This window comes from Camelus ferus, chromosome 7, assembly GCF_009834535.1.
Source record: "Camelus ferus isolate YT-003-E chromosome 7, BCGSAC_Cfer_1.0, whole genome shotgun sequence".
NCBI lineage: Eukaryota > Metazoa > Chordata > Mammalia > Artiodactyla > Camelidae > Camelus > Camelus ferus.
In genome coordinates, this window is record NC_045702.1 from 83,364,034 (window position 1) to 83,391,542 (window position 27,509).

Genomic DNA, 27,509 nt, shown 5'->3' on the forward strand with positions numbered 1-27,509 from the left:
TTTGGCCTGTGGTCCCCTACCCCTGCGCCCCTCTGCACCCACTGGGCCCCCTAATTCTGCAGCCCCTCCCCAGTCTGTTAACCCCAAACCTGTGGGGTATGCTGTGGACCAGGCACACTATCTTTGGGGGCTGCTGACTTCCTAAGCTGCAGCTCAGGGTCTTCCCAAGTCCAGACCCACCAGGGGACACTGCCAGGTCACATGATGGTCCTGATCCCAGGCCCGGCAAGGTTATAACCTGGCAGCTTTCCAATGACTGTGCCCCTCAAGGAGCAATCGTCCCACCCCTGCAAGAGGGCCTCACACAACCCCCCCCCACCATGCCATCACCCCACTGTGACCTCTGGTGGCCCTGTCCAGAGTTAGTCGCCCCTCAGGGTCCTCCTCTTTTAATGTCTGGGCTGTTAGGGTTTTGTAGGCCAATGGTGCTAGGGGGGACCTCCCTCCCTCCTCCCATCATCCACCTGCAGAGCATCTGCCAGGCCAGGCCTATGCTGAGATGACATGTGGACAGCAGAGATGGGGGCTCTTGCCGAGACTGGGAGCAGGAGTGGGCCAGCTCGCGTTTTGGGGTGACACTTCCTCTGTGGCCGTGGTACAACGGGGGCTTGGATCCAAACGTTCCTAATGCCCCCATCAAACGCCGGCCAAAAGTCTAGGATCCCTCCCAGGAGTTACCAGGACAGCGGTGGTGGAAGGCCTGGCCCAAGTTTCCTGGAGAAACCCTGCTCATTCTTGGGTCCAGGCATCTCTCCTGCAAGGGCCTCCTAACCGTCCCCAGGGAACAGTCTCGGGCGCACTCTGCAGGAGCATGGTCGAGTCAGGCCCACTGGCTCTCTGTGCATGGCTGGCAAGACTCTGTTCCACCATACTGATCCCCCTCAGCACCAGAAAGTCACGGGGTAGTTGGACCCTCCCAGGGTGGGCTGGAGTGTGCGCCCCCAGCCCCATCCTCCCCACGCAAGCAGCAGCAGACACCAAATCCTGCAGGGCAGGGCTAGGAGAGCAGGCGGGCGGCATCCAGCTCAGGGCTCTGGGCTGCGAGGGGAGCGCAGCCCTAAGGCCCCATCCAGCACCCAACAGTCCTTCATCCCTCTGAAGGCAGCCCAGTGCACCCAACCTTCAGTTGTACAGAATAAAACCAAGGGAATAAGACAGTAAAACAGATAAAACTATGCTTGTGTGGACCGGCTGAGGGGTGAGCTGAGTCTGAAATGACAGAATAACAATTTTTCCTCACCCCTGAAGTAGCGGCACGGACCTGAAGTAACCAAGTCCAAGGGGGCCAGTAGCCAATCTGACTCCCAGACCTGGGGGGCTGGTCCCACGTGTGTGCCATTGCCTGGGGCAGGAGCTGTGCTCGGGCGCCTGCCCTCTGCTCACAATGCCACTCTCTATTCAGGGAAGCAAGTAGCCCACCCCGGGCTGAGCCTGCTGCCAGCTGGTGCCTGGGGAGCAGACTGGAGGTGGGTCCAGGTGTGTTCCCCGGGCTGTGTTCTAGGTGGGCAGGTCTTTGGAAAGCAGCTGCCACCTCCTAGACAGACTTGCACACAGAACACTCCTGACCGTCCTGCCTTCTGCACGCTTCGGAGGCAGACTGCTGAAAGCTGGTGCCTCTCCCTCCTGGCAGGTGACTTCTGCCCTGGGAGTTTGCTTGGTAATTCCACCCTCCAGCACATTCTTCATTCATTCAAGAAACACCCACCAGGTCATGCCCACTGAGCATGGCCCCTGGAATGGGGAGGGGGTGGGGTGGCTGTAGACGAGGAAGGGGACGCGTCAGCCACCTGCTGCGCCTGGAGGAGGCGCAGGCAGACTCGTGAGCCCCACTGTTCTGGGGCCAGTGCAGGTAAATGGGGCAGCGAGGACCCTCTGGACGAAGCCTTCTGAATCCGGCCTGGAAGCGGATGTAAGCTCTACAGCACAACTTTCTTTCCTGACCAGAAGCTTATTTGATTTCTGAAAGCTGTGTGAAGCCTCACCAGTATGCAGGCTGGAGGAGAAACACCTCTGGGCGACGCTCAGGGATTCACCGTTACAGCGTTTGCTGTGCACATGGGCCGGGGGCCTGACGGCTAGAATTCGGGTAATGACCACACACAGAACTGTCTAGACGGGAAATATCGCACAGACCCAGAAGTGCTTAAATACAGATTTATTGCAAACCAACACCGGAGACAGGGCGATTTCACAGACGGGCACCCCGCTTTCCTTGGACCTCAGCGGATGGAGTTCAGTGGCCAATCTGCTGCTGTCGTGTCTGAAGAGAGAAAACAGGCAGAGTGCGCAGGGCGCAGGGCCCAGGCCGGCAGCGAGGGGCAGGGGACGCCCACAGGATGGCCAGCGCCCCCGCCCCGACGCCAGCGAGCCGCTGGGCTGCTGTCACGGCAGGTGGGGTGGGGAGAAACGCAACACTGAAAATAAAATCAGGCAAAAGGAAGTCAACTGACCACAGAGTCCATGGCTCCCAAAGTCCCCCAAACAGCTGAGGTGCAGGCACCATACCTGCCCTCGCCACGGCAGCAGACCCCTGCAGGGGTGGCGGGGGGGGGGGGGAGACGGAGACGTGCGGAGAATGGTTCTCACACAGACGCGTGCCCGTGAGACCTTTCATTATGTGGGACAGGACCCTGAAGAGGGTCAGCAGCTCCATGACCAGCCTGACTGACGACTGCAAACATTAGGGCTCTGCGCCCCCTCGGTGGCACCCCCACCAGCCACCTAGTGTCCACACCTCCCATGATGCCATCAGAGCAAGCAAATGCTTCCCAGGGGCCCAGGCACACGTCCATAGGGCTGAGCCAGAAACCTGCTCCTCCAGCCTGCATAAGCCGGCTCCCACCTACGCAGTTGAAGGTGGAAGTCTCCAGAAGGACTGCCCCGCAGACAGGGCGCCTCCTCCCCTAGCCCAGCAGGTAGAGCTCACGAGGGCAGGTTCCAGGGCACAGAGACCTGCAAGGTGACCGTCCAAAAGGGCAGCCCCATGGTCCTGGGAGAGCAGTGGGAGCAGAGCTGTGAGCTCCATGCAGCACAGTCTGGCCTCGGTCAAGCAGGGACCAGGGGCTGCAGTGCACAGCCGACACACCATGCTCTCCTGAGGGTGCCCGGCCTGGCTCATTTTCACAAGAACCGGATCCCTGTGACGAAAGTGCTAGTCAGGTCGGGGCAGAGCAGACCAGCCAGGGGACAGGCGGATCTGTCTGCACCCGAGGCCACCGGAGACTTTCTTCCAACATCCAGAACCGGCGACCAGGACCCCTGTTTCTGTGGCTCCCCGACGAGGCCGAGGCAGGCAGTGGACATGTACAAGCACACGGACAAGGCTACACGTGAGTGCACCCAACAGATGGGCCAGGCTGAGGCTTCCCCCAAACTGGCCGGGAGCACGGCCCGCAGTCCGCACACCCGCCCGCACTGGGACAGCCGCGCGGCGCCCACACCCGGCCCCGAGCGCGGGAACAGCAAGCAGAGAGCACAAACAGCAGCAAGCGGAGCGTGGCGCGGGGGCGCCCGCAGGGGCCGGGGCTGCGTCTGCTGGGACACCCCCTGCTCTCCAACTCCTGCCTGGCACCGGCTGCACAGCCTCGCCCTGCTCTGGAGCAGTCTGGAGACGCAGGGCCAGGGTGGAGGCCGGGTTCACGCTTGAAAGAAAGGATGGCAAGGGTGAACCAGACAGCGAGCCCCTGGCAGGAGGGAGCCGAGGGGCAGCACGGCCGAGACCCCGCCTCCCCCGCTGCGAGGGCTTCCTTTCCTTCGGTCATTAAAACTGCACAGCCCCTGGGGAGATGTTGAACATGGCCGGGTCGAATCGCTGGCCTCGGAAGGGAGAGCCTTCAGCATCCCACCCCTTCTTCAGCATCTCATGGACTTTCTACAAACAGAAAATAGACAAAGAGGTTAACTGTGGTCACCAGGCTCACACACCCCAGAGCAGGGCTCTGCTCTGCTTCCTCCGGAGGAAGACCTGCCGGGGGTGACGGCAGACACTCCGCAAGACTGTGCTCCCCACAGGCCGATTCCACCCAAATCGTGTCACCGGCGAAGCACTGGACGTCTTCCTGTTCAGCCACTGTCCGTTTTCACCAAGAATCTCTGTCCAAACTCCAAATGGCCTGAGGGCTATAGCCCAGACGGTTGACTGAGGCACAGGGGGGTGTCACCACCCCATGGGGCAGAATTAAGTGCAGAGAGGAGAAAAGGGGTCTCTGTTCCCCATCCCCAAGGAGAAGGCTGGTGGCATCAAGGTCTGCAACCTCACATATCTGGGGATGACCCAGGCCGTAAGGCAGAGGGAGAGCCCTCAGGAAGTCCGGCAGTGGACCCACCTGTCACTGGCCCCCACAGCCCCTGGGAGACAAGGGTCGAAGCTGCTGGATCAGTTATCCCAGCATGCGGCCAGCCTGGACCGTCCGGCCTTCAGAGCCAGCAGCAGGCTGAGCACCGCGGCCTAGGCCAGGGGACTGTAGGGGGCTGCACCCATGTGGGAGGCACCTCCCCGTGCTGCAGGCCCTCCTTCCTCCCTGGGTCCCCACGCCTGCTCTCCATGCCCTCCCGGAGAACGCACTGGGCTGGGAACCATCTCCTCTTCCTTCTGACCAGGAGAATCAAAAAGAGACTGACTGCCGGAGGGCCAGAAAGCCCTGGCCATCTCTGGTCCCTAGGCCGACAGACTGAGCTGAGGGGAAGTTCCTGGTATCTGACGAGGCTGCAGGACTCTCTTCCGGACAGGGGCCCTCCTTTCCCTGTTGTTAAACCTAAGTGGTGCAGCAACAAACACGCCAAAGCCACGCAGTACATGTTATGAATTAACTGATATTACTCCTAACTCAGTTAGACGGTGCACACCAGGGACCTTGGACAGAGCACTCGGACAAGCAGGCCCTGCAGCCCACAGGCCGCCCCCATGGAGAACGGAGCAGAGGCCCAGGCCCCACCCACCTACCCAGCTCACAGAGCCAGCAGTCACAGGGTGACCAGTTCGTCGCCTCAGCCACTAGATGCTTGGCAGTCCTGCTGGACCAGCACCCGCCCACAGCCCCCCTTGAAGCCCCTCCTTCTCAGTCTCTCACTCACTCTGCGCCCCTCATCTGAGCACCCTCAGGTGAGCTCGGCACTGAGACATATCCTCTGCGCCCTGACCCGTGTGATGGCCCTGTGCACTGGCCTCGCCATGTGCGGTCTGACAGGCCTTCACACTCCAACCCTCAGAGAGCCCTCAGGCTGCTGCTCCCACTGCTCCTGCCCCAGGTCCCGCGTCGCCACCACCTACTTTCCTAAGCTGCTCCTCCTTCCCGCAGCCCTCATCTGAAGCCAGCAGCTGGTCCTGCTGACTCTCCAGCCCAATTTCTTTCTTCTCCCGGGGACTGCTTTCCTCCAGGGACCAGAGGCCATCGATTAAACTGCCTGCAGCTGTAAGGCCTTCAACACTGTGAAGTCCAGCTCCCTTGCTGCCAGGCCACCCAGCTCCGCCAGCTCCCCTACGCTTCCAGGCTCTTCTCTCCCCAGCCTGCTCCCCACACTGTGCTTCCCTGAAAGCACTGTGTGCTGGGCAACGTTCACATGGAACCCTAGGAGCTCAGGCCCCATCTGCAGAAGCTCCTTCCCGAATCTCTGCTAAGCTCAAATGAGCCCCACACAGCAGTACTGGTGCTGGGCCAGGCCCTCGGACAAGCTCGCACTTTTATTACCACGGCCCTGAGCTGTCAGTCCTTTACTACCCCTAGCGCGGGGTGGAGAGCTTGAGGCCCTGGCTGTTCAGATGCAGCTCAGCCGGGCGAGGGGTCAGCCCTGAGTCCTGCCATCTGCACTGCCAGCCATGGGCTCCTTTGTGTCCACTGAAGGTCTCTGCAGGGCACTGCAGTCAGCCAGGCAATCACACACCCTATGGTCAGCACACTGCCTGGCACACAGCATGTCGTTCAGGAATCTCTTTTGACTCAAACCTTGGAAGTCTTTCCATTAGACTGCAGCATCTTCAAGGTTCTTCTTCAGATCCTCATTGATTGGCTGGCCCCATCCCTGGGTTGGTCAACAGGGGCTTCCTGCTTCCCATTCGGGTCTCCCAGCTAAGTGCCTGCCCACTTCCAGGCAGGGACACCCACAGCTTCAAAGGCTGCCCAAGGCCCCCTCCCATTGGGCCAGTGTTCAGACTGCTTTCATCCAGTGGCCACAGGCAAATGCACGTAACTGAATTAAAACTGCTGCCTAAACGTGCATGAAGGTGAACTGTACTCCGAGTCCTGCAACTTCCAAGCTCAGAGATTACAGCCAGAGGCCACTTTTCACAGACAAGACCAGTAAGATGCCTGTGATTCAATGGCCAACCGCAGTCCCAGCCTCAAGACCAGGTGGGTGAGGGAGCCAGATGGAGAGAAGATTCAGGGACTCAGGCAGGGATGACAGAGAAGCCTGGAACCAACTCAGGGCTCCAATCCCACCCCACCTTGAACACGTGCTGTGACCTCTAAACCCCAACCCTCTTCTCAGGGGCATTGCACGTAGGCCATGACCCAGCCAACCCGACCCGACCTATGTCCCATCAGTGCTCACTAAGTGCTCCTCTCTGTGGCTCCTCAACCCTCCCAGGAGCAAGGCGGGCCGTCTGTGTGGAGGGCTAAGTGAAACAAAGACGGGAAGGACGGCCCAACAGGCACGCAGGCAGTGGGCAGGGGCGCTCGGCTGTCACGGGCCCAGAACACTCACAGGAACCACAAAGGGAGGTCCCCGGGAGACAAACAGGACACCTGACAATCTGAATGGGCTTCAGAATGGGGAAAGGAGGGTCTGGTGTTTGACACACGAGCTGCAAAACCTAGGAGATGGGCCGTGGTGTCCAGCCATCCACACACAGCACCCTCACCGCCGCCTCGCAAGCACGTGCTTAAACTGTTCCCACCACACCGTGGTTCAAACTCCAGGTGCTGTTCCTATGGGACACGGAGCTAAAAATAACCTGAGAAAAGCAACCCTCTCTTCTCCAAATAGCCACACTCGGGATTACTAGAACAGGAGGAAGACTGCATACATCTAATGAACCCTTCTCTCTGCTGCTGCTGGCTCCGCACTGCTCGGCACGAGCTGCCCCCTCACTCCCTTGCTTCCTCCCGCCCCGCCGGCCGCCAGCCACGCACACTTCTCGGGCCCCTGATGTTCAAAAGTGACTTGGAAGGACTTTCTTCCCGTTGGCCCTTTGTGGTCAAACCTGCACCAGCCCTGAAGGAGGGCTGGGCCTGGCTGGCCCTCCTCTGCTGCGGGTCTTGGGGGACTTCGGGGAGGGATCTGTCTGGATGGTCCCAGCATGGGAGCTAGAAAAGTGCGTGGGGACAGGTACGTCTCAGCCCTGCCACCCAGGCTCTCTAAAGGTGCGGAACCAGCGCCCCGTCCCAGACGGTGACTAGTGACGAGGGCAGAGCTGCCTGCGCCGGGACCAGGGGGCGGCCACCCGCCCCCCCACACCCCCAGCAGCAGCACGCCCAGCCCACGCCCAGCGCCAGCCCCGCCCCGGCTCGGGCGGCGGGAGGGCAGCCGTACCAGCTCGTGGCTCTGTGGCTTGCCCTGCAGCTTCTGGCGGTAGTCGAAGGTGAGCCGGTCCAGCACAGCGTGCTCCTCCTCGTCCACCGTGGCCATGGAGCGCTCCTTGTTAATCTTGTCGATGTCGATGTGCTCCTCGCCCTCCAGGACGGCGCTCCACCAGTACTCGCCCACCTTGTTCAGGCTCACCTAAGACGCGGGGCAGAGACAAGGTCAGTGTTGGGGAGGTGGCACCGGGGACCCAGAGGGGGTGTCGGGACACCGGCTGCTGAGGATCTGACTCTCCAGGACTCTGATCAGGGTGGTGCCCGTGGTCCATGTCCCCCCAGGTCCTCTCAGCGGACAGTGACCCCCATATGCATCAGCACTCCGCACCCACTCAGCCACCAGAGCCTCAGCCCACTCTGGCCAAGAGCTCAGAGCCACCGCAGCCACCTGTATCCTGGTCCCCCATCACAGCCTCCCTGAGCTGCCATGAGAAGCTTGTGCCCACACAAGCAACTGATGACTCCCCCTCAAACCAGACGCCCAGGTGCCTTGTCCCATGCTCTTCCCTGGCCAGGCTGGAGGCAAGAGGGGCTCCTCCAGCCCTGCCACCACCACATGTGACTCACCTCCCCATTAGGGGAAGGACAACCACCCAGCCTCACTGACAGGGAGGGGGGAGTTTGGGGGACACAGGGACTCACAGACGGGGACCGTAGAACAGCAGGGCTTTGCCTGAAGTCGATGCCAAGTACACCTGTCCCAGGGGCCACACAAGGAGGACCTAGGCCACACCCTCCCCATGGCTGGGTTCACTGGGAAATTCTTAACCGAATGGCTAGGAGTTGACAGGTAGGTTGCCTACCCTCCCTCATGCTGTCCACTCTCAGATGGGCTGAAACCCCCAAGTCATGCCCAGAGGGGCAGAGAGGTAACGCAGAGATGACGAGCCAGCAGGAAGAGCAGCTCTTACTCAGACAAGCACCACGAGGAGAGGGTTACTGGCCGGTGGGCAATCAGGACAAAGTGGACCCGGAGCTGGCCCCCACACAGGTGACATCTGTGAAGACACCGTGTGCTCAGGGGTCATGAGAAGTCAGCCCCAGTTCTCACAGGCTGCAGGGAGCAGTGCTACCAGCTCGTCCTGCGGCCCGAGCCCCCCAAGAGTCCCCGCAGAGCCCAGTCCCAGGACCGACAAGGGTGTGGGCACTGATAAGGGCAGGTCACACAGTGGAAACAATCTCCAGAAAACTGTACGCATGGCATGAACGTCAGCATCTCAGCACATGGCAAAAGTAGGTCTCTCCCACTTCTGACTGTCCCAGGGGCCGTGAGCGTGAAGAGGCCAGGGGAGAGACGGCAGGTTCTGGGCACCCCCTGCCCACCTGATCAGATGACTGACTTCTACCCTGCCAACGCCACTGTTTATATTCTGGGTTAATTTTCCATTTCCAGATGCTCTGTCCAGCTGGATTCTTGCTGGGCTGTTTGCATGCGAGGACCTGACCTGGCCCTTGGAGACCCCAATGCCATGAATTCAGCCCCGTCTTTACGAAGCTGCAGATCTTTGTGCTGATGCAATGAAAATCTTCCAAGGGGAAAATACATTGTTTTTACTATTCCAGGAGAGATTTCTGAGGTACACTCGGCCCACTGTATCCACAGGTTTTGCATCCACTGACTCAACCAACTTCGGACCAAAAATATTTGGGGAAAAAAAATTCCAGGAAGTTTCAAAAAAGCAAGCCTTGAATTTGCCGCACATCAGCAACTATTTACAAAGCATTTACATTGATTTAGGCAGTGTATTTAATCGAGATATGATGTGAAGTATAGGGGAGGATGCGTGTAGATTATATGCAAATACCACATCACCTTATATAAGGACCCTGAGCATCTGAGGATGCTGGCATCCGCAGGGGTCCTGGAACCAACCCCCTGAGGACACAGAGAGGTGACTGTACTTACAGAACTATAAGTCTCTGGAAAGAACAGACCTTTTCAGTTTATTTCACTTGTATCTCCCTTAGCTGTTATCACTGCTGAGACATCTCTAATGTGTATTATTAGTTCCTACAAGCCCTGTAAAACACACACTGTTACCTCTACCCAGAAGTCAGCGCCTCACCCACAGGCAGAGCACAGCCATGTTTGGGCCAACAGCTCACCGACGGTGCTATTGGCAGGACTGGAAGGCGGTTACCCCACACACCGCCCAGGGGCTCTGCTGCTGGTCCTTTTCACACAAGCCACGAACCACACACCACACACAGGGTGTCCTGGTGAGTTCCATGTATATGTCTGGGCCCGACACAGCTCAGGGGCACGACGGGACTGACCCTGAAAACAAGGAGCCTGGAAGGCCTCTTGTGTCCACGGTCCAAGTCCACAGGGGAACTTTGCAAGCCCAACAAAAATCAGGATGAGCTTAGCACCTCCTTAAAAAAATTTGAGGTGAAATTCATATGAATATAAAATTGACCATTTTAAGGTAAACAATTCAATACATCACATTAACAATGCTGTGCCACCACCACCCCTATCTAGTTCCAGAACATTCTCATCACCACAAAAGGAGAACCAGGGCCGTGAGCAGTCACTCCCCACTGTGTCCTAATGCTTGCCCTCCCCTGGCCCTGGCAATAAATCAGGTATTTGCCTGTTTGAGATACTCCACAAAAAAGGAGTCACACTCCGTGTGTCCTGGGCCTGGCTTCCGTCACTCAGCACGGTGTCCTCACAGTCCATTCCTCTGCTAGCGGGTCTGAACTTCGTTTTCCAGGCTGAACAACATGGAACGCAGTGCCCAGAGGACATGGGTGAAATGTTCTTGGAACGGAGCTCAAGGACTGAGGTCTAAAAATAACATCTTTAATACAGTGATTTGATGGCTTAACATTTGGTTTTGATTTTTTTACATTTTGTTATTTTTTTTTTAAATCAGGTTTGTGGAGGCGTAAGTTTGCACACAGTAAAATTTACTCTTTTGAGGGTACCGTCTATGTTTTGACAAATGCAGCCATGTGTCTGTCGGTCGGCTCTTCTCTTAGCACAGGGGGTACTGATGGTCAGCCACACTGCGCTGTACCGGGGTCACCCCTGGCACAATGGGCCGACCCGTCCAGGTGCCTGGGGGTGGATGTGGGGGCGTTCCCAGGGTTTGGCAGTTACCTTCCAGGCTTGGTGTGAACACACGGTCTCCCTTCCCCTTCGTAGATACTCAGCAGTGGGATGACTGAGTCTCAGGGTAAGTGCACGATTAACTTTATAAAAACCATCAAACCATTTTCCAAACCAGCTGCACCGCAGGGAGGTTCCGGGGGCCCCAGAGTTGCCAGCACCTGCTACCGTCGACTCTTCCCAGCAGCCAGTCTAGTAAGTGTGAAGTGTGTGTCGCCATGGCTTTAACTGGTACTTCCTTGATGACTGACGACGGGGAGCATCTTTTCATGGCTTTATCTGCCATCTCATTTCAAACTTACAAGTTGCTAGAATTACTCAGGTACGAAGAATTCCCACATCCCCTTTTCCCAGACTCACCCACTGTTAACGTGCTACTCCGTTTCTTTACTGTTGTTTGTTTACACACACACTCTCACTCTGTGTGCGTAAGGTTACGTGTAATGTGTGGCAAGCGGCATACTTTTTCGGAATCATCTTGGCCCTTTACCTCCAATACTTCAATGAGTGCCTCCTTCCTGAGCATATGAAAGTTCTTTAATATAATAATTCAGCTCACCTTCTCTCTGGCACAGGATCCAGTTGAGGGTCCTGGCTGCATCTTAGTGGTCTTGTCCCTTTTCATCTGGAACATTCCACAGCCTTTGTCTTTTGTTGTTAAAGACCATTCTTTATTTGGAGTTTGTCTGTTGTTTCCTCTGATTCAATTCAGGGAAGTGCCCCCGCAGAACACTGCACAGGGGGTGCTGCACCCCTCCTGGGACGTCCCACCCGCAGGCACACATGTCACGTGGCCGCATCACCAGGGGTTCCTCCCTGAAGCCATCTCGCCAACAGTAGCGGGAAACTACCCTTCCAGCCCCAGCAGGTGCAGCACTGGCCGGCAGGGGCCTTCTCCTCCATGATGGAGCCATTTACCCTCGGTTGTCAGCACTGGCTCCTGGATGTCTAGCATCTCAATGGCTCTCACTCATCCTGTCCCTAATTATGAGTGTCCCAGCTTGGCTGGTCAGGAGTGGTTGCTATGACCTGGTAACACATCTTCATTCTTTCTCCAAGTTCCTTTTATCACCCCAATCCCAGATCCGTTTCTCGGGGGAACCCCCAGAGTGCTTGCTGGTTGAACAGTTTTCCCAAAATGTCCTCAGAGAAACTTCGAACTCCACGTGAATCAGCTTACCTCAGCACCCCAATCTGTGCTGATGACTCACCAGCACTCATCCCCACCCCCCTCCTCGCCACAGAACCTTGTTTCTATTCAGGGAGGCAGTGTGCCCAGCGAGGAACACAGCTCCTCACAGCTGCCCATGGGATCCAGCTTGGGCCAAGGAGATGTACGTGAGAGTTGTGGGACGGTGCTTCTGAGCGGGTACCTTGCAACAAGGACAGAGGACAGGGAAAGACAGCAGGGGGCCTGCTCAGCTCTGGGCCCCAGACAGACCCTTGACTGCTCAGGGCTTGCCAGAGGCAGCACTGTTATGGGCAATCTGCTGGTTTTTGATGTTGTCAACTACTTTCTTAAGCTTAGACATTAGAGCACTTAGGGCCAGAGAGAACCCAGCCATAGTATGGGTATCAAGGGGAGGCAGGACAAAGCCCACGCGCTCCGAGAAGGAGATGTCCGCCTGGTGCCAAGATGCATCTCCACTCTGCTCCTCCACAAAACGGAGGGAAGGCACACTCTGTCCACTGGGAGCGTGGTCTTCAGGATCTGCTTGGCACATCCTTTCTGTTCACCAGGCAACTTCTCTAAAACACTGCCGAGCATGCTGCCTCAGACCACTTACTTCTCAATACCCAGCCTCAGCTCTTTCCGGCTGTGACCCAGAGATTGGCGATAATGCCAAAAATCTGACCACCTTGAGAAACACAAAGGAAGGGTCCCGGGAGACATGAGCACTGAAGGCCAAGGGCTTGCATTTTATTCCATGGACTAATTTCCAGGTTTTGGGCTCTTGCCAAAATTCTAACATAATGTAACCTGTATTTGTAAAGGATGGTAAGAAAGCTGAACCATGGCCCACCCCAGGGCCAGGGAGGGGGCCAGTGGCCAGCAGCAAGGAAACAAAGATGGTGAACCACTTTGGGGGGAAAAACACATCTTCACTAGAAAACGGAAAGGAACAACAGCAGGACTGCAGGTAAGTCAGCAAGGATAAGTTAAAACAAGCCCAGTGCTAGGGCACTCGGGGATCTGGTGACACCACAGAAATAGTGTCCTTCTGGGGAGAGACCCTGGGAATGGCCAAGGATCACATCAGCCTGTCCTCCCACTTTTGAGGACAGTAACTTAAGGAAATAACCTAAATAAATAACCTAAACAGTGGGGGTACAGTTTGTACAAACACTCAGAAGTTCAAGCACCAGACACACAAGCTAACATGAGCTTTAAGGCAAACAGATAACGGTGTGCAAATACTCGGCGGCCATTGCACCGACTTTAAGTGACCTGACTGTGGACCGTGTCAGCGCATGGACTGGCTTCGCCTCAGGCAGGGCTGCGAGCACTGAGACCACGGAGAGTCTTGGGCAGCTGCCCACGTGGAGGGAGAGACCAGGATAGTGAGCTGATGTGGGTTCTGAGACAAAAGAGACATGGGGGGAGGCCCTGATTTCACATCTCTGTAACCAAGAAAGGAGCTTGCCTGAGAATCAAGAAGCCCCGTTTAACATTCTCAAGTGTGGGAGGGAGGGAAGCAAGAACTGTCATCCGGTTTTAGCTGCCACCCCTGCCTGCTCTGAAAGCCTGCCCGGGTGTGTCTGATGTGGATCCACAGCTCAGGCAAGGAGGGAAGGGTGGCTGGGAATCAAGTGACACGTCTGCATCGGCCTGCTCAGGACGTCAGGACCAAGGACTCGGGCGAGAAGACGGGAACCCCTCGGGTCACCTCTCTTGTCCCATGTGGCCCCTACAGAGATCCTGCCACCTGAGGCCTGTGCTAGTGTCCTGGGGAAGCCATAACACAGTGCCACAAACAAGGCTTCAATCAAGACAGCTATTCTCTCAGTCTGGAGGCCAGAGGTCAGACATCAAGGTGCTGCAGGACAGCGCTCCCTCAGGAGCTTGGAGGAGACCAGCTGTGGCTGTGTCTCCCCCCCGATCTTTGCCCCGTCTTCACTTAACTCCCCCTGTGTCTGTGTCTTTTCTGTCTCTTTCTGTCTTACAAGCACACCTGTCACTGGATTTACGGTCCACCTGGGTGATCCAAGATGACTTCTTCATTGCAGGATCCTACCTTAACCAATCCATGAAGATCCTTTCTCCAAACAAGGTGCTGTCTGCAGGTTTCGGGGTCTGGCGAGGACATCTGGGGGCCCTTTTCGGCCCACACAGCCCTTGAGAGGTGGCCCCTTGACTACTTTCCTTAATTGCCCCAGTGCCCAGCAGAGGGCCTGGCACTCAGTGATAAAGCGACCAACAAACGTCTGGAGATCAATCAACTAATAGTCTCAGCCTCATTTTAAGAACGAGGAATGGGGGTGCAGAGAGGCTAAGACAGCCAGTGAGCAGGGGCTGAGGCACAAAGCAGGCCCAGCACTTAGCAACCACGCTCCCCACCTGCAGAGGCTCAAGGGGGCAGCACCTGCTCTTGGCAGCACCTGCATCAGGGTCTTCACACATCAAAGCAACATGCTCATGAGCCACAGCATCATCTCAGACACGTGGCCCTCAAACTCACCAACAAATAAATAATCACACTGAGAACGCACCAACTCCATCAGCAGCAATGTCTCCACATAACACGTGGCATTCCCTGTACCAGAGGCCCAGGGTCAGGAGGAAGGTGGAGACAGGGAGACGCCCCACGTCTTATCAGAAGCTGCTTGCCAGGTGTGCAGGGGGCTGGGCTGTTGGGAAAGCCCGGAAGAGGATATAATACTCCAAGTAAATCCTCTTTTTTTCCTACAAGTCATGAAGTTGCATTAGAAACGTGATGCCATCCATGGATGATGAAAGCTACTCTAAGGAACCGCAGGAAAGAACCTTCGTAGCACCTGCAATTCTGAGAGAGGTTTCCCTGCGGACCCTGCAGTGTTAGTGGAGGCAGAACATCCAGAAGCCACACTCACAGGCAGCGACAGGTGCACCTCGGCCTGCAGCTGCTTTTGCTTCTTTCTAACTCCTCGAGCAGCAGGTGTTTGTCAAGAGCAAACTAGAAAACTAAAAGGCAGCCAGGGCAGGGCACAAGACAGGCCTGGACCAGAGAAGGACCTGCAGTGACCACGGGGCCTGCCTGTCACATGGCCGGCCAGCCAGCCAGCCAGCCTCTCAGGCTCAGGCCACCCACCCAGGCCACCCGAGCAAGGTGGGCAGAGAAGGCGATGCTCGCCCAGGGCTGCCCCTCACAAACTACACCGCGTTCGCTGCCAGCTCTCCTCCTCCCTGCCCTCTCTCCAGGGGGCCTTGCAGCTGAAATTTAGAGGGAGGGACCCAGAAGCCTCTGGATTTGGGGTCTGGCCCCACCCCTGAGTGTCAGCATCCTGATTGTGAAACAAGCTTGCAGAGATGAAACAGCCCTACCAGGCACCTCACAGAGCCAGGCCCAAAGAGTACTCAATAAGATGGAGGCCGTAATCACAAGGAGTTAATGGTCTGGCTGTGAGCCATGTCCGCAGTCAGACAGAAACGTACAAAACGCACACAAAAACGTAATGGCTCTGGAACATCCATAAAGAAGGCAGCGTCACCTCCAACAACAAGAATCACTAAGAAGTGAGTTAGCTGGCAATAACCGCATTTCTACAGAAGAATGTAAAGTAAAAGGAATCCTCAGCACCCTGATTACAACCCCGACAGACCTGAGCACAGTGGCTGCAAGCCCTCGGAGTCCAGTGGCGAGGCCAGCCCTTCCGCCCCCAGCAGGAACTCCGGTTTACAGGGCTGACAAAAACACAAGGGTCCCAGAGAGGCAGCAGGACGAGCAGCCTGCTCGGATGAGCTCTATGGGGCACCGCACCGAGAGTCAGTCAACCCCACACAGCGGGAGTGAGGCCCAGCATCCATGGACAACAGGCACCCGGGATCGTGGTCCACACTCCACGTGACGGCCTGAGCCATCACGGCTGCACCTGGAGAGGGTGGGCTGCCAGCCGCTGGCTCTCGCTGGCCGCCTGTGTAACCCTGGGAGGCTGGGGGATAGTGAGACCCTGGCTTTCTACCTCGCATAACCACGGGAAGTTCAAGGGAGACCATGACTGTGACAGGCATTTTGGAAACATGAGGAACTGGTGATACAAGTACGTGGCCATAGTTTGGGAAACAGCATAGCAGAGTGGGGAGGCATGGGGAGGGTGATGAGACGGGCTGGACCCCAGGATGATAGGGGGGCGTCATCATGACTGTCACGTACTTGCATAGAGAAGGAGAAATCTTGGGAAGAGCAAGGGAGGTGCGGCATGGCAAGGTTTAAACAAGAAGCAGGCAGATTTGGCCCAAGCTCTGCCACCTGGTGTTTCTGTCACAAAGAGAGGCCTTGTATGCCCGGGGGTCCAGGCATGCCAAGACCTCCAGCCATGCCAGCACTGACAGAACCCTCTCCGCTCCATCAGGCTGTGTGTCTGCAAGCTGAGGGAGGCCAGAACACAGCCCCACAGGCCTTGTCACTCACACCAGGCAGGCCGGCCCATTAGCGCCTATTCCCAGAGACAAGCAGATCCTGATGAAAATGAAACTGGAAACAAAATTCCGTCCCTCCCTGCCTCCTCCCTCCCTCCCTCCTTTCTTTCTTGCACACTTACTTTGCACATACGAAGGACATGCCTATGTAAAATTCTGAGGTTTTGCTGTCCAAAGACTTAGTATTTTTCTTTTCCTCTTTACTCTTTTCACCACGCCTTGGTTAAGCACGCCAGCAGAAGGGAAGAGGAAAATAATGAACCCAAATATACTGAGTCTCCCTTCGCGGTATGAACCCTCCCTGGGTGCTGCCACTGATGAGGTGCAAGGCTCTGGCAGAGAGAGTACGGCACCGCCACCGACGATGACTGACAACTGGAAGCTATTCATTTGGATTCTGCACTCCTGGCTAGCTCAGCCAGTTGAGACCCACTCTGTCAAATAAGCCTGTCCTTCCTTTTAATTATTATTATTTTTAAATTGCAGTACAGTCAGTTTACAGTATGTCAATGGTGTACAGCATGTTTCAGCTATACATACACATACATATATTTGTTTTCATATTCCTTTTCATTATGGGTTACTACAAGACACTGAATATAGTACCCTGTGCTGTACAGAAGAAACTTCTTGTTTACTTATTTTATAATTAGTAGTTAATATCTGCAAATCTCGAACTCCCAATTTATCCCTTCCCCCCACCTCGTAACTGTAAGTTTGTTTTATTATGTGAGTCTGTTTCTGTTTTGTAGATGAGTTCATTCATTAGTGTCTTTTTTTTAGATTTTACATATGAGTGATATCATGTGGTATTTTTCTTTCTCTTTCTGGCTTACTCCACTTAGAATGATGATCTCCAGGTCCATCCATGTTGCTGCAAATGGCATTATTTTATTCTTTTTTATGGCTGAGTAGTATTCCGTTTTATAAGTATACCACAGCTTCTTTATCCAGTCATCTGTTTAGGTTGCTTTTAGCAACATTTAGGTTGCTTCCATGTCTTGGCTATTGCAAATAGTGCTGCTATGAACACTGGTGGTGGGGGGGGGGGGTGCATGTATCTTTTCAAATTAAAGTTCCCTCTGGATATATGCCCAGGAGTGGAATTGCCAGCTTAATGGTAAGTCTATTTTTAGTTTTTTTAGGAATCTCCATACTGTTTTCCAGAAAGGCTGCACCAAACTGCATTCCCACCAGCAGTGTAGGAGAGGTCCCTTTTCTCCACATCCTTTCCAGCATTTATCACTTGTGGACTTTTTAATGATGGCCATTCTGACTGGTGTGAGATGACACCTCTTTGTAGTTCTAATTTGCATTTCTCTGATAATTAGCGATACTGAACATCTTTTCACGTGCCTATTGGCCATTTAAACGTCTTCACTGGAGAATTGCTTGTTTAGGTCTTCTGCCCATTTTTGGATTGGGTTTTTGTTATTGTTGTTGTTATTAAGTTGTATGCGCTGTTTATATATTCTGGAAATTAAGCTTCTGTTAGTTGCATCATTTGCAAATTTTTTCTCCCCTTCTGTAGGCTTTTTGTTTTGTTTATAGTTTCCTTTACTGTGCAAAAGCTTATAAATTCAATTAGGTCCCATTTGTTTATTTTTGCTTTTATTTCTATTGCCTGGGTAGACTGCCCTAGGAGAACACTGCTAAGATTTACGTCAGAAAATGTTTTGCCTATGTTTTCTTCTAGGAGGTTTATAGTGTCTTGTCTTATATGGGTCTTTAAGCCATTTTGAGTTTATTTTTGTGTGTGGTGTGAGGGAGTGTTCTAGCTTCACTGATTTATACACGGCTGTCCAGTATGGGTAGCACGGCCATTTTAACAATATTAATTCTTTCAATCAAAGAGTATGGGATATCTTTCCACTTCTTTAAGTCATCTCTGATTTCCTTAATCAGTGTTTTATAGTTCTCTGTGTATAAGTCTTTCACCTTGTCTGTTTGAATATATCAACTCCGCATCCTCCAGACTGGCATTCATAAAAGTGAACTATCTTTTGATTTTTAACTTACTTGGTTCTGCTTAGATGTAACTGAGTCACTGGAGACTGGAAGCCTCTGGGACTGAGGGGACACATCCACTGTGAGCACAGGCACACTCTGGGGTGACACTCACAAGGACCTCTTCTGTGGTCACCGTGTATGGTCTACGCATGGGCACGAGGACAGGAAGAGGAAAGAAACACTGCACTCGAGTGCCCGCCTAAGTTTCTTACTGACATTGGCCCCACCTCAAGGAGTCAATAGCGAGACCTGGAGGGGCCAAGGCTGTAGGGGGCGCAGTGACAGTCCGCTGAGACCCACAAAGGCGCCCTCTGAGCTGTACAGAAAACACCAAGGAAACTCATCCGATGTCAGGAATCAACACTCTTGCTCCATCCCAACCTCCACTCACCAAAACGCATCTCCCAGGCTCAAGGCTCCAGAGGGAGCTCTCGGTGTTGATCTTGTGGGTAAACTTTCCTTCCACGAGGACGCGCTCCCCATTTTCCTCCAGCACGGCCACCCGGATGGAGCTACTGCTGAGGACCACCGAGACCTGGAACAGGGCAGAAGAGAATCATTTCATGCTGGGAAGGTGGTGACCTATGCACGTTCCAAAACAGGGATGGGGACAGTGGTTTCCAAGGTACCTGACCACACACTGCAGGAGAACTAAGTGCAAAACCGTCCTGCGGGTCACCAGGCCTTCTGAACGAAGAAAATCATGCCAAGTGATTCATTCTTGAGGCAGCCTGCCCATTATCATCTCCTTCAAGTAAAAGCACCAGAAGATGTTTCGCTATGAGGAACAGTAATGTGGGGTGCTTTGTGGAAACTGCTCGATTTCCACCAAAATCTCTACTCTGCTTAGGGGACCAGCTCCCTGGCGGAAGGCAAGCAGGGCCAGTGCAGCAGTGGGGGGTGTGCTCCGCCCCAGACTCCCATCTTGCCGTTGGGCATCGGCTGCAGTCCCAAGCTGGATGACACACCCAGGAGGCCCTAACAGCCACACGCCCATGCTGCTTCCCTCCAGGAGCCGTTGCACCGACTGCGGTCACAGCTCAGCCTTCACCCAGGAGGGGGAGGCCAGGTCTGGGTTTAGGTTTTGTCTTAGTTCTCTGAGAAACTCAGCCTCCACAAGCCTCAGCGTGCTGTCCTGTCCTCTGTGACACTTCTCCTGGGAGTCCATCTCCTCATACACTGGAAATGCCCCTTCCCTGCTCTCACACGCTGTCTCCACATCTACACTGGGAGCTGCTGAACTGGGGGGTTTTACTTCATGTATGTACCCCAGTCAGCGGGACCCAAAGCACATGTACTCCAAGAAGTTCATCAGATCAGTAATTGGCAGAGGAAAGAAAACAGAACTCCGGTTTATTTTTTTTCTCTTCTTTTTAAATTCTAAATACTGTGTGCTTTATAATGTAAAAGTCTTCTTGTAATAGTATTTGCACAACAGATGTATTACCTGAACCTCCGCTAGAGAGAACGTTACAGGTGTGTGGGGTCAGCCAAGAGGTCAAAACAGTTTGGAGATGGTCCCCCCATGTCACCTGGTAAGTCCTTACTTAATGCTGACATAGCACTTAAAAAGAAGCCCTCGAAGTCACAGAATTTTCAAACAGAAGTTTACATTTGTCAATGGAATCTGATACTATAACCTACCTGTATTTTAAATAACCATAAATAAGAGAGGGGAAAGGGAGAGATGCCTGCACACACCACGTCCACATGCAGGCTCCGGGGGGGGGGGGGGGGGGGGCCTGTGTGCCGCACTCCATTTCCACCCAACTTCTGGGAGAATTTACTGTTTACTCAGCTGTTTCTGCTAAGGCATGGACACAACTCACTTTACTCCTTTCCAACAACAGCCCAGCAAGCTGCTAGATGGATCTAGATAATCGCTAGCCAAACTGGGTCTCCCTGACCATGAAGCCGGGTGTGTGGTGAACACCTGACAGAGCAAGCTGAGGCTCCATCAGTCCTGGCCTCCCAGGAGCAAGCTCACTTTAACAAATAAAATCCTCCCAGCCAGCTTTACATAACAGGATAATTTCCAAATCTGGGCAAGCTTCTCACAGTGCTTGTCTCTTGCACAAAGGGGATGAGCCAAAGCACCAAGGGGGAAACCAGACAGGAGACGCTTCCAGGAGGTCATCCTGGGAACAGGCGGTCATCTCCTGACCTCCACAACCCACAGAGATGACAGGAAGAAAGCACAGAGAGAAAAATCCCAGTCAACACAAGGGAAGAAGTGAGAGGCCTGGATATGCTTTCAACAACTCTGCGAAGATGAAGGAGCGAGGTGTGGGGACAGACGGCACAGAGCAGGGACAAGCATGGCCACAGAGGGCTTCGGGCTGGCAGTCAGCAGGTGTGGAAGGTGGACACGGAGCAGCTGAGTCAGTCCATGGGACAGCTGTGCCAGTGGGAGCCCCGTCAGAATGGAGAGGAACCCACTGTGTGCCTCAGAGCAACAGGGGGCCCTATTCCAGAAAACTTGACCAGCAGTCGCAGGAGAGTGACGTGGACACTCAACCCCACATGCTATAAGGCAAAGCCAACCAGTCGACCCCTCAATTAAAATAAGGTCCTAGAAGTTTCAAATAGGAGAAAAAAGTTTACTTACAAAGAACCATGGAAGAGATTCCCAGAATAAGTAACAGTGGATGTTAAGAAAACAAGAGAACAATGCCTTCAATCTTCTTAGGGAAGAGGAGTTTTTAAAGTCAACCAAACCACAAAATGAGATAAAGGTTAAAATGACTACATTTTAAGACATTCAAGAACACTGTATTTACAATATATCATTTTGAGAAAGTTACCTGAGGCTACACCACAACAAAATGAGGATGAAAACTAAAACAGAGGAAGACCCTGGGTGAGAGGGCTCAAAAGGTACAAACTTCCACCTACAAGATGAGTAAGCTCTGGGGATCTAATGTACAGCACGGTGACTATAGTGAACAATACCGAACTGTGCATTAGAAAGTTGCTAAGAGAGTGGAACTTCAAAGTTTCTTCTCATCATAAAAAAAAACTGTAACTATGTGACGTGATTCATGTTAACTAAGTCTATTGTAGTAATCATTTCGCTACATGTACACATCCCAAATTATTATGTTGTACATGTGAAACCACTACAATATTACATGTCAAATAAATCTCACTAAAACTAGAGGACAAAAAAGAAGACCCAACAACATCTAAATCACAGTAAACTTAATCTAGAAGCACAGTGAAAGACAGGCAATACACAGTATTTGTGAGAGTCTGGGTTAAATTCTGAGGTTATGATAAAAGTGTACTATTTTTGACAAGAAAAAAAATAGCAAGAAACTCTAGAAGAACAAAAAAGTACATAAGAAACTCCTGATTCAAAAAGATATAGTGAAAATGGTGGAGTAAGGACCTCCAAAATAGCTCCCTTCCAAAAAAAACAATAGGAACACTGGCAAAAATTGTCAGTATCTTTTTCTGAACTTTGGAAACTAACCGAAGGTTCGCAGGAACCAAGCGAGCATTTGAGCATTTATGCAATAAAAACAACTTCATCTTAGTAAGAACAGTGAGCTTTGTGACATTTTAACTTGCCTTAGACCTATTCTCATTCTCCAGCCCCTTGGTAGCCCACATTCCCAGTGTAGCCTGGCAGCCATCAGAGGGAGTAGAACAGAGCTAGAGCTCTCTCAGAGCTTCATTCCCGAAGAATTGTCATTATTAAATCTGTGTGATGGTTCCCTGAAACATCACTTGCAAGGTTGTCTTTTCCTGACCAGACTCAGAAAAGCCTTTCTCTAGGGAGGTTTACTGAAAACAATTACAAGCAAGTGTTTTAACTTTGCAGTTGACTAAGGTGGTTAAAAAAAAAAAAACAGTTGAAGGTATGGCAGGGACAGAAAAACTAGGTAATATAATGTCCACAGAGGCTTTGAAACACTTGGAAATACTTCTGGGAATCTAGAAGGATACATGCATGTGCAGGGCTGTGTGCATGCTCAGGAAAAACCTCACTCACTGCTGGCTGGCTTTGAGACTGCATAAGCAGGAAGTAAAGGCTAAAGCAGAATTTTCAACTGCTAGGCAAAGTGTTAAAGGCATGCCCTAAAAGGTACATGGAGCCCCTCGGCAACAAGAGATTTACTGGTTCCAAGTGTTTAAGGAAATCTCTGTCTAATCAGCTGACGCTAAGCTCACTGTAGACTTCACTAGCCACGTACAATAAAGAATATAGACTTTAGAGAATTAGTTCAGAAAAGTCATTAAGAAAGAACTACATCAACAATCAACAACAATAATAGAGAAAAGGAAAAATCTGAGTTCCAGAGTTGCTGCATTGTTATTTAAATTGCTGCTTTCAACAAAAAAAATCACAAAAGTCACAAAGAAATAAGATATCTAATACACAAGGGAAAAAAAGCAATCAATAAAATCTGTCCCTGAGGAAGCCCAGATACAGACTTAGTAAAAAGTGTATCTACCACCTACTGTAAATATGCTCAAAGAGCTAAAGAAAACCATGTGTAAAGAACTAAAGTATGAGAATGTCTCATAAGCAAAGAATATTAATACAGAAATGATATTTTAAAAAAGAACCAAATACAAATTCTGGAATTCAAAAGTAACTGGGGGGAGGGGGAGGAGGATGAAGTAAAAAATCTACTAGAGCATCTCAAAAGAAAATTTCACCAGTTAGAAGAAGGAATCAGGAACTTTGAAGACAGGTCGACTGAGATTACTCAGTAGGAAACAATGAAAAAATGAGCAGGGCCTCAGAGACCTGAGGGACACCACGAAGCACATCACGACATGCATAGTGGGAGACACAGAAAGAGAAAAGGGCAGAAAGAATGTTTACAACAGTAACGGCTGAAAACTTGTCAAATTTGACCAAAAAATTAATGTACACATTCAAGCAGCTCAATGAACATCAAGTAAAATAAACTCAAAGAGCTCACGACCTAGGTGCATCAAAATCCAACTGTCAGAAAAGCCAAAGACAGAGAGAATCTTGAAAGCAAGAAGAGAAAAGCAACCCACCATATACAAGGGGCCCTCAATGAGAGTAACAGCCAATTTGTCATCAGAAACCCTGGAGGCTAGAAGGCAACAGGATGAAGTATTCAAAGGGCTAAACAAAAGGGGGCAAAAAGCCAACCAAGAATTCTACATCCAGCAATGTTATCCTTCACAAATGAAGGAGAAATTAAGACATTCTCAGATAAACAAAACCTGAGAGAAGTCATCCCTAACAAGCCTATCTTTTCTTGTACAAGTCTTGTAAGAAACACTAAAGGAAGTTCTTCAGGATGAAGTGAGTGGATATTAGATGCTAACTTAAATCCATATATAAAAATACAGAGTGCTGGTAAAGGTAACTAGAAAAGACAGCATCAGTGTATCTTTTGTTTGTTAACTCCTCTTCCCTCATATTTAACTCAAAAGACAACTATATAAACTACATCATAGTGGAGCAGAGAAAAGGAGCTATTATATAGAAGCCAATTTTTAGTGCACACTGACATTAAAATGGTATTAATCTGAAATAGACAACAGTCCCCAGGGGAAACACTAAGAAAATAATTCCAAAAAAAGTTATTTTTTAAAACAAGACAAGGGAATTAAAATACTAAACTAAGGAAAATCTATTTAACACAAAAGAAAGCAGTAACAGAAGAACAAAGGAACAATAAAGAAGAACAAAAAATAAAGATACAATAATACAAACAGTATGGTACTGGTATAATGTCAGACATATAGATCAATGGAATAAAATTAAAAATTCAGTAATTAACACATACATTTACAGTCAGTTAATTTTAGACAAAGGTGCCAAGGCAATTCAATGAGGGAAAGAACAATCTTCTCAACAAATGAGACTGACAACTGGATATCCACATGCAAAAAGGATAAAGTTCAACCACTCCTTCATATCTTATACAAAAATTAACTCAAATGGATAAAAAACCTGTATGGAAGAACTAAAACTATAAAATTCTTTTTAAAGAAGTACAGATATTCATGATCCTGAATCAGGCAATGGTTTCTCAGATATGACCAAAGCACAAGCAACCAAAAAACAGATAAATAAGGCTATCAAAGTTAAAGACTTTTTTGCTTCAAAGGTCACTACCTTTTAAGAAGGTGAAAAGACAAGTCACAGAAAAGGACAAAATATTTGCAAGTTATCTGACAAGAGCATAGTATCTAGAATTAAAAAGAACTTTACAGTTAAACAGTAACAAAAATCCAATTTAAAAGCAGGCAAAGAACTTGCATAGAAGACATAAAAATGGCCAATAAGCACATGAAACGACACTCAACATCATTAGCCATCAGGGAAATGCAAATCAAAACCACACTGCGATGCCACCTCAGTCATCAGGACGGCAACAAGTACAAAACAAAATCAGGACAATAACAAGTGTCGAGGATGTGGAGGAATATGAACCCGCCCACATTTTTAGCTGATGTATAATATGTAAAATGGTGCAAGCACTTTGGAATACAGTTTGGCAGTTTTTCAAAAAGTTAATTATGCAGCTACCATATGACCCAGCAACTCCACCCCTAGGTACATACCCAAGAGAACTGAAAGCAGACGCCCACGTACAGGGGTACAGTGAAAGACTGGGGTGCGAGGTGGGTGCGCAGTGAGGAGTGCAGAGATGCCCCCTCTTCTCCAGCCTCATCCCCGCGACAAGTTCTGAGATGCCAGCAAAGACTCAGTGAGGTGGTTGAAATGTAGGAAGAGAGGTTGAGACCACCTCAGAAAAGATCTCATATTCAGGGAAACGTCCCGTCACAGGCCAGAGGCCACCACCCTGAGGTGCTGATGAGGACCCTACTACAGCAGCCCCCTGAGCCCAAGAACAATACCCAGCAAGCTAAGGAATGTTTCTCTTACTAGATGGTAAAAAAGATAAAGATGCACAAATCACTGTGTGTGGGTATATCCAAAGAACACATCCATTTTTACTAAGCATAATTAAAGTTATATTCAATACGGGAACTGGCTTAAAACCCACAGCCGTTCCCACCAATACCCAAAACCGCCCTCATCCACATAGGACGATTTACAGCAGATGATGAGTACAATCTAAACCATTTTTCTTAAAATTACAATTTTAAAAAATTTAACACTAGTGTCCATTTTCAGCTTCAGTGTTAGCTAATTTTGTTCAATTTCGAGTTCTACCTGTATCTTTTGAACAGCTGCATTTTGGATTGCCTTTATATAATCAAATACAATGGGAGGATGAATTGCAAGTGATAAAATTCATACTGTGTATGGCTGCTGGCTATTAACAAATGAGAGAGGGCCCCAATCACCACAGAGAAGGGCCTTACATGAAGGGAACAAATCATTCCATTTCTGTAACAATTAAACTGGAAACCATTAGTAGAATTCAGACAAAACTCCTCTAATGTGATAAGTAGATTAATGTGGATTATAAGGTAGCAAAGGTTCAAATTAACTGACCCTCGAAGAAGCTCCATCAAAATGCAACCCGCACCCTTGTAATCCTGATTGTATGGCAGAAGCCATGAGAAAAAAAGACATTAATTTCATTACATAAAAATTAGTAAGTTCTGCAAGGAAAAATACCACAAACCAACTCAAAGAATCAATAACAAAATGGAACAATAGATCATATCACAGATAAAGGGCTGATTTTTCTAATATATGAAGAGCTCCTAGAAATCAGGAAGAAAAAGAACAACCTAACAGAACACAAGCAAAAGACATAACCAGTTCCAAGGAAAGGCATATGTAAAAAGATGCTCAACCTCACTCATAAGAGAGAAAGATTCATACTATACCTAGATGCCATTTTTCACTTACACAACTTATAAATTATAAAACCCAAGGGTTTGATGACATACTACTATCAGCAAATTTGTGAAAACCAAGGAATCTTGTACATCATTGGGCGGGACTAAATTAGTACAACCCCTATGGAGGGCAATTTAACAATGCCTATCGAAATCAGAAACACATTTTTATTTGGTTTGGGGATTTTTTTAGAAACACATTTTAATACCGTCTATCTCTGCACTTCATGGAATCTGTTCTCTATGGAACGCATATATACAAAATTAAATTTATTAAAGGGCAGTCATTGCTTTATTGTTTATAATGACAACAACAACAAAAAAGATTGGAAACAACCAAAATGCCAATTAGCAGGGGACCAGTTACCAGGGGACCAGTTGAGTAATCAGTCTGCTGCTTGAAGGGAATACAAGCAGAGACTGGAGCCTTTTGGGGGGCGGGGGTGGAGCGGTTCAGGGCACTTGGCTCTCAGGGTCCTGAGAGCCTGAGCCAAATGGAATGGGAAATCCTAGGTCTACCGAGACTTCACTGGGCAGTCACTGCTGGTTGGCAGGCACTCCTGAGGCACTGAGAGCATGGCAGCAAACACAAGAGACAAAGTCACCCTGGAGGGGCCAACAGTGGGAATGGGAACATATCATCTGTGCCAAAGGTGGGGACGTGATAGTATCTATTCATATTTGATTGTAAATGTATAGAAAATATCTGCCAGAATATCCCAGAAGTGAGTCACATGATGACTGAGGGCAGGGTGGGGGCTGGAATGGGACAGAAGGACAGAAGGAAAGACTTTTCATTGCACATTTTTATACTTTTGAACAGGTAAATGTCCTATGCATTCAAACAGAAAAACTTTTAAACAGATAAATGCACTCTATTAGCCTTTCCTGCTATGGAAGTTTCCTGTAATAAACAGTCTTCCTACATTTTTTCTAAACACCTTCTAAGAAGGGAACAGCATGTTACAGAGCTTTTAGCACAAATTCCGGAAGCTGAATCAAGCTCTAGGGCAAAGCACCACCGTACAAGACGTGCCCAGGGGCCTAGGTGCTGTTCTGGAAGGTTCCCATGGTGAGGCTAGGGATGGCAGGAGGGCCGTGAGCCCACAAGCCAGCAGGACCTCATCAGTCAGTACAGACCACCCACAGTCTCCAAGAGGAAAGAGAATACTTAGAAGGAAATTAATTCACTTGTCATTCAATGTCACCCAGCCATGCCCCTGTGCACAACAATATCATGACATGTTCCACTCAAAAGACGACTGATCAAATAGTGTGGGGTTGGGTGCCAGGTCCTGCTCTCTGCACCACCACCTCACCAGATAGTCGGGCCTCAGCAGTTTACATCTCTGGGAGAGTTTTCCCATCTGCA

The 27,509-nt window shown here is 50.8% G+C and overlaps 1 protein-coding gene across 4 annotated transcripts in view; it reads right to left on the bottom strand.

The window, feature by feature from the left end:
* Positions 1–2,140: 2,140 nt before the first annotated feature.
* The window catches only part of NUDCD3 (NudC domain containing 3), an 87,301-nt gene continuing 61,932 nt past the window's right edge, over positions 2,141–27,509 (bottom strand). For 2 of the 4 annotated variants that reach the window (XM_032484325.1, XM_032484326.1), the window contains 3 exons: positions 18,714–18,857; positions 7,531–7,719; positions 2,141–2,260 (listed from right to left, as the gene is read on the bottom strand). In XM_032484325.1, the coding sequence (XP_032340216.1) occupies positions 2,234–2,260; positions 7,531–7,719; positions 18,714–18,857 (360 nt within the window). In that variant the 3' untranslated portion in view covers positions 2,141–2,233. Of the gene's footprint in view, positions 3,872–7,530; positions 7,720–18,713; positions 18,858–27,509 lie in introns of all 4 variants that reach the window. The other 2 variants (XM_032484323.1, XM_032484324.1) reach the window with 1 other exon arrangement.